The 12,068-nt window shown below is 42.0% G+C and overlaps 2 protein-coding genes across 2 annotated transcripts; both read right to left on the bottom strand.

Moving 5' to 3' along the window:
• Positions 1-275: 275 nt before the first annotated feature.
• LOC134815686 (ubiquinone/menaquinone biosynthesis C-methyltransferase UbiE-like) lies at positions 276-1,349 on the bottom strand. Its single transcript, XM_063824247.1, has one exon. The coding sequence runs from the start codon at positions 1,347-1,349 to the stop codon at positions 450-452; it is 900 nt and encodes a 299-aa protein (XP_063680317.1). The 3' UTR covers positions 276-449.
• A 982-nt stretch (positions 1,350-2,331) lies between these two features.
• LOC134815778 (DNA polymerase theta-like) lies at positions 2,332-9,672 on the bottom strand. The gene is made up of 3 exons (XM_063824368.1): positions 9,510-9,672; positions 3,934-9,350; positions 2,332-2,833 (listed from the first exon to the last, which is right to left on the bottom strand). The coding sequence occupies exons 2-3, from the start codon at positions 9,169-9,171 to the stop codon at positions 2,690-2,692; spliced, it is 5,382 nt and encodes a 1,793-aa protein (XP_063680438.1). The 5' UTR covers positions 9,172-9,350; positions 9,510-9,672; the 3' UTR covers positions 2,332-2,689.
• Positions 9,673-12,068: the final 2,396 nt, after the last annotated feature.

The raw sequence follows: 12,068 nt of genomic DNA, 5'->3' as shown, positions 1-12,068 counted from the left end.
AGAGCCATGGTGATTTTTGCGGGGTACAGTGACCAGTGTAGAATTCTTATTCGTCCTTCCTAGAGATATAAGATGTTAGGGCGGGTTTTACTTGAAAATCTAGTCAGCCAATTAACAAAACTTCAGTACAATTCGACGCGCAGCATGGTTTTGCAAATGCTAGCCATACGCATTTAAACTTTATATACAGTAAACTTTATCGTGCGCAACGTAAACAGTATGACTGATACCACAGTGGAAGTTCTACATCACACAAGAGGAATAAGTGAAGCATATTCTTAAAATAGAGAAGCAATGAACAAGCTCATGCTCAACAGTAAATTCTAAACAAACTTTAAAGTAGAAGTTGATGACCAATCCCTTACTTTTCATTACACAAGTTCGGTCACTGTCCAATATTTACCCGGCGAAACAAACATTATTTACAGACCATTCAAATTCACTAAACCTTAAAGTTTATAACCAGAATGTATGGCAGTTACACCGAAAGTTAAGTTTTCATACTCGACAATCTCAAAACCGGCAGCAGCAATCATTTCAGCAAACGTTTCCTGATTAGGAAACTTTCTAATACTCTCAACTAAATACTGATAAGATTCAAAATCCCCTGCAATAACTTGCCCCAAAACTGGTATGACATCGTGAGAGTACTTCTCATAAACTTGAGATAAAACAGGGTTATTGACCTCACTAAACTCCAAGCACATAAATCTACCGCCGGGTTTCAACACTCTGTACGCCTCCTCTAACACTTTCTCAATGTGTGTGCAGTTTCTAATGCCATACGCTATCGTGTACAAATCAAAGGTGTTGTCCGGGAGTTCTAACAGCTCCGCATTTCCTTCCAACCAGATATAAGCATCCTCAGCTCCTGACTCCTTGGCTCTCTCCTGACCCACTCTCAACATCTCCTTGTTGATATCACACACAACTATTTTCTCACAGTCCCTATTTATGTTACTCATGTGATTATGAAGTTTGAAGGCAATGTCCCCCGTCCCTCCCGCTACATCGAGACATTTATAGTTTGGTTTTGGAGCTGCTGATGTAACAAAATGATCCTTCCAAAGTCGGTGTACTCCGAGTGACATAGCATCGTTCATTAGATCGTATGTGTCGGCCACTCGCTCGAAAACCTCCTTTACTTTGCTCTCTTTCTCTGATTCTGGTATAGTCTGGTAACCGAAGTGAGTTTCGTTGTCATGGTTACATGGCGTGGTGTGTAAAGATCTGATCACACAATTGTGTTCTGATGGATTGTGAAACGACGACTGCGTTGCTAAGATACGAGAGGATAGTTGTGTTGCTAAGATACGACACGAGCGTACAACACTTGACGATAATAACATCCTGATTTGAAAGAAATGTTAATGATTGCAATAAAACGAGCAATATGGAGATAATTGGATAACCAGTTGAGCTATTTTAAACCTCAAATTAGTCACAATCTGCGGTTAGCGTTAGCGTAACTTTTTAATCTGATAGGCAAATAATATGTCTTAAATAACGTTACAAATCAAAAATAAAACTGAAATCAGGATATCAATAACATTATGACATTATTCTGCTAAGAAATAATTAGTATCTACAATTTAAAGATCATTCCTATCAAAATAAAATTATGTTACTACTGAATATACTAACGAATAAGATTGTAAGAAATCTTGATACTTGAATCATGACCTACAATCCCCAATATCTACATATTCTCTGAATGTCAAGACGAGCTGCAGATTATTGACTATTCTCAGTGGTTGTTCAGTACACAGAGTGTACATTAAACGACCCTGTCACCACTCGTTAGTCGTCTCCCCAATAAACTGCAGGCAAATATAATTAAATATAAGCCATTTTCTGCTCTCTATAATTTAAAAACCTATTTTCCAGGAGTAAAGTCGTGTTTTTTGTAGCCATGTTTCTTGAAAGCAGCATATAACACCCGATCAGTCATTACAGCAGTAAGACCCCAAATATCAGGATCTGCAGCTATTGGTGAAGGAAATACAGGCATGCAATAATCTCCTATCACACTTATTCTTCTGATAGTTTCAGCTCTGTCGATCTGCTCTTTAGACTCTGCTTGTACTCGATCTGCTAACATCTCCCACTGTCGCTGGGAGCGCTGGTTTGTGTAGTTTTTCTCTGCACGTGTGTGTACTAACTCTTCTATTGGTACTGTGAACACGTGTGATACCTGAGGTATACAGAGCGTGAGTTGACGTACATATTAGGGGTGTTAATTAGAGTATATATTATATATGACTTGAGGGTGTCCAGAATTCAGGTATATTAGGTTTCAATAAGGTCCAGAAGTTCAGTTATACGAATTCTGATAAAAAGAGGATTTCATGATTTTTACCGACTCACTTTTGAAAAAAAACACGATTTAGAACGGAACAAACATCAAACTTTTAAAATAATTAAAAATAATTGAAAAACTTGCTTTTAAAAACTTTGAAAATCTGATCTATAAATACATTTATGATGTTTATGAGTTTATACACATCAAGTGTAAAGCGGGATAGACAAATATCTGAAAATGGAGAGAAAATAAATATTCAACACTACAAAACAAAATAAATATCCAAACACTACTTATTATCAATGCTTATCTTAAAAACAGTGCCCGATCGATTAAAAATTCAAGAATGTAGCAAACATTATATAATCAAACATTTCATTAAATAATTTAGGAGTTTAGTTCATAATCAGCCATTTCACCCCATCTCTTTCCCACTTTCAATTTCACTGGCAGTTTAACTTTCAGGATCAGAGCATTCTCCATCTCCTCTTTTATGAGCTTAGCAACAGATTTTAAATCTTGTGAGTTGACCTGGAACAATAAGTGAAATTTAAGGAACACAACTTTACATTATCTATTTAATTTACAGTAACTAAACCTGGGGGGAATGCAACGTCAATTAATGTCAATTAATGTCAATTAATGTCAATTAATGTCAATTAATGTCAATTAATGTCAATGTCAGTTTTGCAAAATTTTGGAATACTGACATTAATTGACACGATATTTTTCGACCAGAGATTATGTAGTTCTACCATATTTTTAGCACTTTAGAACGTTTATATCATCAATTTATTCACTACTATCACATATGGAAATGTGAAATGTGAAAAATTCAGATCATTAAACAATAAAACTAAAATAATAAAGTTTTCCGAAATTTAATTTTCTTAAATGGGCGTGGCCATCCAAGGGCGTGGTTCTCAACATCATCAGAACTTAAAACCCACATTAAACGAAATGCCTTCATGACATTTATTTTTGAATAACGAATCTTAAACAGCTAACATTACTCCTTCATACTAAAAAAGCCGATTCTAGATATTTTACCTGTATAAGAAACCAATAAAATATGGGCGTGGCCGGTGGGGACCGAAGATGGAAGAGTTGGAAGCTGAAATTTTGTTTGGTGGTCTTTGAACCTAAGGATCAACAGATAAGAACATACTCATAATTATTCAAGGACATTTTGTTTTTTTGAACCGGTCTAACTTACATAGACGTGAATATCTTGAATATTTAAATCGAATAATGATAATCTCAAATTTCAAGACAAATTAATGTCAATTAATGTCAATTAATGTCAATTAATGTCAATTAATGTCAATTAATGTCAATTAATGTCAATTAATGTCAATGTCAGTTTGGGGTTTTTATGGAATACTGACATTAATTGACGTTGCATCACCCCCCTAAACCTTGAATTTTAAACATTCTTAAATGTACCAAGTTACCAGAACCAGGAAATTTGGGTTGATATTATAATCTGGAAACTGAAAACAGTTTTGACGATCTGCATACAATCAGCAAAAAAATACAATAAAAAACAATCGAAAATGATAAGAAACTTGATAGTTCACATAGTTCACGCAATAATGTCGAAATAAATTGATTCCCATATTATTTCTAACCTCGTAGATCAGCTCGTCGTGAAGCTGAAGAACCAAGTAAGCGCCACGCGGCGCTGCCCGGGCACGATGCTGCGCAGTCAGGACGACGTCTGGTCTCTGGGAGTGGGTTATGGCGGTGTCAGGATATTTGTCCAGGAGTTGTCTGTCAATATTCACCATGGCCACCTTCACAATGTCAGCAGCAGATCCCTGTATGGTGGTGTTGACTGCCTGGCGCTGCGCTTGCGCCTGCACTCCGGGCTGATCACTGTATATGTTGGGTAGGAAGCGCACTCTGTGTAAGATCGTCTCCACGTATCCTTTCTTCTGGCACATATTAACTGTTTTGGTGATGTAGTTCCTCAGACCGAGGTATCTGTTTTTAAACGCCTCCACAAACTCCCTTGCCTCTTTCTCAGAGCAGCCCAACTCTTTAGCCAGACTCACAGACCCCATTCCATACAAGATACCATAACAGATCTGCTTAGCATGAGCTCTCTGCTCGGGGGTCACATCGGAGACAGAACACTGTTTCCACCCAGCTGCCACTGCTTTAAACACATCTCCTCCGCTGTTCAGCTGGTCTCTTAACTTCTTATCCCCGCTCATGTGCCCTAATATTCTCAGTTCTAACTGAGAGTAATCAGCAGCAACTAACACACAACCATCACACGCTTCAAACATACTGCGCAAACATGCGCTCCCTGCTGTAAAGCTACTGTCTGTCACTTTGATTTGTTCAGGAAAGTCTAGTGCAAACTCCTTGTTGATGTTCTGAACGTTAGGCTCCCTAAAACTGACTCGTCCAGTAGAGGAGTAAGTTTCAGATATTGAGTGTACCCTGTTCATTTTCAGACCTGTACACATGACGATGGCAGACTGAAGTGGCAACATAGTCCTGCTCAGAGCACTGGATATCTTCCTCCATAATAGCACTACTGCGGGTAGCGGGTGGAGGGGAGACAGGCGAGTTAGCACCTCCTTGTTGGTGCTGAAGAACTTCCTCCTGCGCTCTGTGCATCTAGGAGCTGGTTTATTAGGATCGTGTGGTGGCAGGTGAAGTTTGCTGAACAGTACTTCTGACAGCTCACTAGGGGAGGAAAGGGAGAAAGTAGTGTGGGCTAATTTATAAGCTAGTTTTTCCAGCCGCTCCATATGTGCCTGCATCAGCTGTCTCTGATTTCCATATTCTTCAACAGAAAACCCAAACCCGTTTAGCTCCATACGAGCTAGAACACGAATACAGGGACACTCTACTTCTTTGTAAGATACAAGCAAGTTCTTATTCTTAAGTTCAACTTCTAACTTACAGTGGAGGTGCCAAGCTAACAAGGCGTCTAAAGCAGCCCTTACTCGAGGAGTACTGAACACTGGAACACAGCTGTCTCTCATCCCACACTTCTTAGCAACTTCAGGGATGTATTGTGTCACTAGAGACACACTGTTAGGGTTTGAAAGTGTAGGGTCGAGTAACCAGGCCGCTACCTTACAGTCCCTCACATCTTCTTCTATAGAGATGTCAAGGGAAGTTGCTAGAAGTTTCCATTGAGTCCTGATATCGAACCCTATTCTCTGATATCTACTCTCGCATGCGCTACTTTCGTTTAACGACATGTCTAAAATAGAGCTGGTGTCCAATGAGACCTGTTGTAAAATATCAGATAAAGTCTGGACCCTCATCTCCAGAGATAGTTCAGGATGTATCATTGGAGTACAACCTGATAACTCAGGCTCTTCTACATCCTCCTTTAAACTAACGTAATAACTTTCCATACCACCCCAACAGAAAGCAATCCCTACAACTTGAGCACTCTCCACACTGTTGAGCTGCTCTCCGATACTCTCAGCAAAAGAGAGGGTATTATTGGCGGAGAACTGTTCCTGAGCCATCACGTGATCCCACGCTACTGATATGGAGTACTGAGACTTACTTCTCAGTTCCTCAACAAAAACATCAAACAAGCCCCGGTCCCCTGAAACATCTACAATAGAATAGCTAGATGTAGAGGGTGACTCAACACAGTTTAGTCTTGTAGCTATTCTCTTGAGAGGGGTGGCGTAAGGAGCCTCACCTGCTGAATTACTCACAGTGATAAGAGGAGAGTCAGGTTGCGTAGTAGCAGGAGAGTGAGGAGGAGAAGGGAGGAGAGGAGGGAGAGTCATGTCATCATCTGCCAAACTAACAACCTCTCCTGGTCCCCTCATTGGTACTGGTTCCACTGTATCCAGACTACTGATACTATGCTTATCATCCTCTGTAAAAGATAAAACCTGTCTTACTTTGATTTCAACTGGTTTGTCGGGAATTGTTTTAAATTTCAGAGGCGATTTAGCTGGGCTCCCTATTTTCTGCTTTTTAGAGGATAATTTGCGGGGACTCATACTCTTTCGTTTAGGAGACTCCTTTTTAGCATCCTTCTCTACGCTGGCCAGCAAATCTTTATCTACTTCAAGAAAATCCCAGGCGGACAAATTGAATTCGTCGAATGAAGAAGAAATGTCGAGATCGTTAATTCTAACAGTTTCAGCTTTACTAGATTGTTTCTGGCCCTCTCCTAGTGCTCCACCAAAACTGGATTTCCGCTTAGAGGACGCTCTAAGTATTACAGATTGAGTTGGTCTGTGAGGGGTGAGGATATCAGGAATCTCCAGAACAGATGATGTCAAGTCTTTAACAGCACTAGCCCTATTCCGAAGTGTTTCTCCTACCCTACTGCGGGAAGATTCCCCAACCTCACCCTGATAAAGAGCATTACTCGTCCTATGTGACTTTTTCTTCTTATCTTTAGTTTTAAGAATGTCCGACAAGTCCACCTTGAAGTCCATCTGAGCCAGGTCCTCCTGCAGGAGCTCCTTAGCACTCTCTATCATGAGAGTAGCAGCCTCCAGCTCAGTAAGACCATGTCTCTTATCTAACCAACTCCTCTCCTTAGTCTCCTCCTTGTCTTTAAAAGGCAACACTCCTTGTAGCAGTGTTTTTATTGTCTCTGGATCAGCGAGGGAGAGTTTAGCAACACCAGTGTACCCTTCATTGTACAGTACCCTGGCTAGAGGTCCAGTGAGAAGCTGTACTCTGACCAGATCACACAACTCCTTCTGTACCCCACTGAACAGCCTCACTTGTAGATCAGATAGCAATAGTCCCAGAGTTCTGAACCCCAGTCTCTCACAGAACACGGCAACTTGGCCGGCGTATGAGGAGGCGGCTGTTTGTAAGGATTGGAGCAGACCTCTGTTGGTGGAGTATTTATTAGCTATCCGATCTATGGGTACCTCCTCGATCGACTCTAATAACGCCAGGGCAGCAATGAAGCGCAAGTGAATCTGAAATTTAAGTTTCTGCTGTTCTGTTCGAGTAGGGGCGTGCCCAGAGGCAGCCCCAACCAGGTACCCTTCATCAACACCCACATTGTTACCTGCTCTCTTGTAGGCAGGAGACAGGTTAGACCACATTGTGTGGAAAGAAAGCCAATCTGGGGTTGCCCAGTTCCTTGAAACAGATAACGGAGTAACTTCAAAAACCAGCTGCAGTTCAGACTCCAAGTTAAAGTTCCGTCTCGCTTTCACAAGATGAGATAGCAGATCTAGAGCCTCTTCGGGTGGAAGGGCTGAGTTCAAGGTACCAAAACCTAACTTTGTCGCCGTGTAAACCATTTCACCTTCAGAGTTCTCCTGCTTAGATATGAACTCATATTCCACTAGAAATTCTAGAGCTGAAGTTAATATTTCAGGGCAGTGTTTCTGTTCTGCCGCCAACAAGGTGCTCTGAAAGTACTCAGTAACCTCATGAGTCTTAGAAACTATCCCACCAGCGATTATCTCTAACATTGCTCTCTTCATTGCAGCTCCAAGTCTGTTCCCGCCCAAACAGCTAGATACAGGATCTATGACATTAGATACGATCTTGTCGATAGCGCCCCTTTCCTGAGGTGTACAGATAAGAACACAGTCCCCCGCCTCATCAACCCCCATCCTCCCCGCTCTCCCTGACATCTGTTGGTACACCAGGGGTGACATGTAAGAAGGACCGAACTTTGGGGACCTGATTATGACTCGTCTAGCAGGAAGGTTAACTCCCGCACTCAGAGTACTGGTGGCTATCAGGACCCTGATAACACCTCTCCGGAACCCTGCTTCTACCACCTCTCTCTCCTGAATAGTCAGCCCCGCGTGATGGTATGCAATGCCACGTCTCACACACCGCTCTAACACAGGGTCCACAGTCATGGGCAACCTGCGCAGCTGCTGAGATATCTCCTTTAAACCCTCCGCGTTCAACACCAAGGTCTGGTCTAAAGCGGGGGTTTTGTTGAGTAGAGTACCTGCTATCAGATCACAGAGTTTCTCAGTCCAAGCTTTAGTAGAACAGAATATAAGGACGTTGTGTCCAGACTGGAGGACTTCCTGACAAAGGAATGTGATATGTTCGTGAGGAAGGGATGGGAGTTCTCTGACTGGTTTCCCTGTTAAGTCGTGCACAATGTTCCCTATCTTCACCAGCTGGGTCAGGGGAACTGGTCTAAAGTCTGTAGTGTAAAGTGCTGCGTCCAGCCACCGGCTCAGTAGGTCCAGGTTAGGGAGGGTAGCACTCATTCCCACTATCTGTAGGGAGGAAGAGGACGAGTTTTCTTGCCTGGAGTGGTAGAGGAGTTTGGTGAGGAGGAGTTCTAGAAGATACCCCCGTGAGGAGTCTCCCACCATGTGAACCTCGTCTACCACCACGCATCCTATCTCTCCTAGCTCCCCTTTCTCCATCATTCTATTAACTATACTGTTACCTTTCTCTATAGTGCAAACTGCTACATCCACTTTGCTCATACCCCCTGGAGGACCTTTAGATCCGAAAAAGCCACCCACTTTAAGTCCCGTACCCTGTAGTATCCCCTCCAAATAAGATGTTTTCTCCCCAGCTACACTAACGAATGGCAGGATGAACAAGACCTTCTGTTTTGTCTCCAAGACTCGCTTCAGCAACAACAGCTCCGCTACAAGAGTCTTGCCGGCAGAAGTGGGGGCACAGTACACCAGGTTCTTACCAGAGAGGACACCGTTCAGAGACAGGCACTCTGCCTGCCAGGTGAACATGTGGGTTATCCCCGCTTGGTGGTAACGAGACAGAACACTAGGAGGTAAGCCCCACCGTGCCAGCTCACACATTTCACGCGTTATTCCTCCTTCTGGATTACCATGGGTAATTTGTTCAGGGGACACTATATTCTTCTTGTTTGCAGGAATTTTCGAAGCAGTTCCGTTGGACATATTGCCATTATACCGAGGAACAGCGCGATGGGCTGACACAGTTGGGGTTTGTTTTTTGTCCGGAAAAGTATGTACAACTGGTTTGTTGGAAGTAGTTTTAGGAGAGAGAGGTTGCTTGGAAACATTTGATAAAAAAGTTGACAGTTTCTTGATCGGACGAGCACCTAAACGTCGTTTACCTGAAAGTGTATACATTACTTTTATTTGAAAATAGATCTAGGCTCTCAACTATCAAAATTTATCTGTTGAGAACAACTTGAAATCAAGTCATCATCACACCCCTAAACATACAATAATATCTTGAATACAGCTTGATTCAATCTACAATGGTTACATACATGCATTACTAGACGTGTTACAGTTCTGCTCTGAATCGTTGCCATGGTTACCGTGATCGTTACCATGGTTACTCAAAGCATTGTTACTCGGCTCACTTCTTTGAGGAGTCTCCAACAGGAGACAAGATAAACCAAACTGTATTGTCTTGTTAAACGGCTGTGTACAAACCACCTGTTGGGGGAACGAGTCAAGCGTGAACAAGCTAATTTGCCCTTGTAGTGTGTGAGCAGTAGAACTTTCTGGAAGAATCTTTCTTCTCTTAATTACAATAAGTCGCTTCCCCAAGGCTACCACGCTGTACCGACGTTTCAAGGTAATTATTCAGGACAGGAAATCTGCCATCAGCTATATCGAATTCTATGTCATTAAAGGAACACAGGAATACCACAGAGTCAGTGACCAACTTGGCATGCTGGCAACAGTTTATCAATGTGAGCTCTTTGCGCTCCACATGGTATCTGGATCAATGATAACATAGGAACATCATCAACCATTAGCCTATTCTCAGATTCCCATGCCTCACTCAAAGCGCTTAACAGCACTAATATGAGTCAATATCAGCTCCAGACTAGTGCTGGACATCGCTGACCAACACACTAGGTACCTCTCACCGAGTAGAACTTAGGTGGGTCCCAGGACACGAAGGAGTATACGGTAATGAACTGGCTGACGAACTCGCAAGGGAGGGATCCAGCAGTATCCCCATAGGACCGGAACCTTTCCTCCCACTACCGGAAGGCATCATCAACAATACCATCAAGGAGTATCTCTTCAAACTCCACCTCAAAAGTGCAAACAGGTTGCAGTCAGTGATAAAGGAAAAATTCCTCTCGAACTGTTTTTCAACAAATACAAATACAGGAATCTTAATATTTCAGGAACTCACATCAGATGGCTAACATGGCTACTTTCAGGTCGCAGCCCACTAGCTTACTTCCAGATTGTGGCAAATAACGTCAACTTTGAGACGCAAGACTGCAAACACTGCCCAGGGGAAGCAGAACTTCCCAGCACTTCCTCTGTGAATGCATCCAGCTGATGACACTCAGAATGAGGATATTTGGTAAACCTCTTCTTACAATGGAGGAAATCACAACAGTAAACTCAACCACATCATCAAATTTGTGGAACAGTCAAAAAGACTAGAAAAGGAAGATCTCTTTGGGTAACCTCCTAGTATTTCACATCAGGAATTACACTAAAACCCAATCTAGACCCATCTAGGCCTACCTCCGCATAGAGACACCAATCCCAGGCGTTGACCTTGCTCGGAAGACCCTTGTCTGCCCGCTGAAGTACTACAACGAAAATGGGTTTGACAGCTTCAAGACTCTAAGAGGTCTGTTGCGTAGATATTTATTCATTTATAATTATGTATATACTTTGGGAGACCTGGCGTGTACTAGCAGGAGTTGCATTCTTTGATTCTTTTTTTTTTAACCCCCCCAAGAAGGTACATCTCAGTCCGTTAGCAGCCTGTTCTTAACGGTGATATTAACAAGGTGACTGGCCGGTCAGAGAGAGAACGTGGTTACTGTTTTTCTCCGAAAGTGCTTTATCCCTTACCGCGTACAGTCTGTGTTAATTAGACTGTGCTAATTAGACAGTTAATAAGAGATGATTAATAATTTATCTCCTGCTAAAATTAAATTTTTAATTTAAATGTATGACCCTGGCTACACTGCCAGGAGGCTACCCATTATTACAGAGTGGCCCAGAAGTACACTGCCCATTACGCGCACCTTTAATAACTCACGTAATTCTTCTTAGAATTGCAAGAAATTTCAGCTGATTGTAGATTGATGTCAAACATTTTATTGTATTTTCTCCAATTCAAACTCTGGAGAGAGAAATTAAAAAACAATTTAATTATCCCCCGGGGGGGGGGGGGGCTGCACGAGATTTATAACACACCTCCACCAAAAATAAGGTTGCCATCGTTAAACGTTATTGACCACCACCCGGACAAGATCACACTTCTGCAGGATAGCACTGCACTCTTGTTGGGGAAGGCGGTTACTCCCTTGACTCCCACGTTCACCATGTACGTCTCTATCGACACTCTGGATGACTCCTTGTAGCACATGTTTTTAATGTTACAACTTCACTATCAGATATCTAAACTGTAATTTTGTTTAAAATAGTGGCACAATCATTCTTTAGTGCTATTTTTAAGATGAAAACCTACCGGAAATAAGGTCGGCTAATAAAGCAACATTGAAACATTTCATACTAAAAACGATATTCGGTTGAAGAAGGTACAGGTTGGTCACTAGTCCTTTAAATCGATGAAAATCTCCTTACCATATTCTTGTGATATCCACAGTTGCTTGACAGAACGTTCACTTCGCCGATTTGGTGTGAGGTTGAGTTGCCGTGTCTTGTCCAACTGTAACTACATCACAACCGAGCCAGGATAAGAACTGTCCATGATTACCACGTCACAGAGTCTAGTTCCTGGAAATTAAGTGGAATTACAGGAGCTTAAAGAATTAGAGATACTATGTTTGTTTATAGGGGGCTGTACATTATAAAATTGTGTTCAAAAGACGCTGTTT

Source organism: Bolinopsis microptera, chromosome 5 (assembly GCF_026151205.1).
Source record: "Bolinopsis microptera isolate Bmic1 chromosome 5, MBARI_Bmic_1.0, whole genome shotgun sequence".
Classification (NCBI taxonomy): domain Eukaryota; kingdom Metazoa; phylum Ctenophora; class Tentaculata; order Lobata; family Bolinopsidae; genus Bolinopsis; species Bolinopsis microptera.
Note: the sequence above shows the minus strand (reverse complement) of the source record. Positions and strands in the feature narration are given on the sequence as shown.

Coding starts and splice junctions, on each gene's coding strand:
- LOC134815686 (XM_063824247.1), bottom strand. CDS start 1,349: ATGTTATTATCGTCAAGTGTTGTACGCTCGTGTCGTATCTTAGCAACA.
- LOC134815778 (XM_063824368.1), bottom strand. CDS start 9,171: ATGTCCAACGGAACTGCTTCGAAAATTCCTGCAAACAAGAAGAATATA. Junction 2,834..3,933: donor ACGACGAGCTGATCTACGAG/GTTAGAAATAAT, acceptor TTATTGTTCCAG/GTCAACTCACAAGATTTAAA.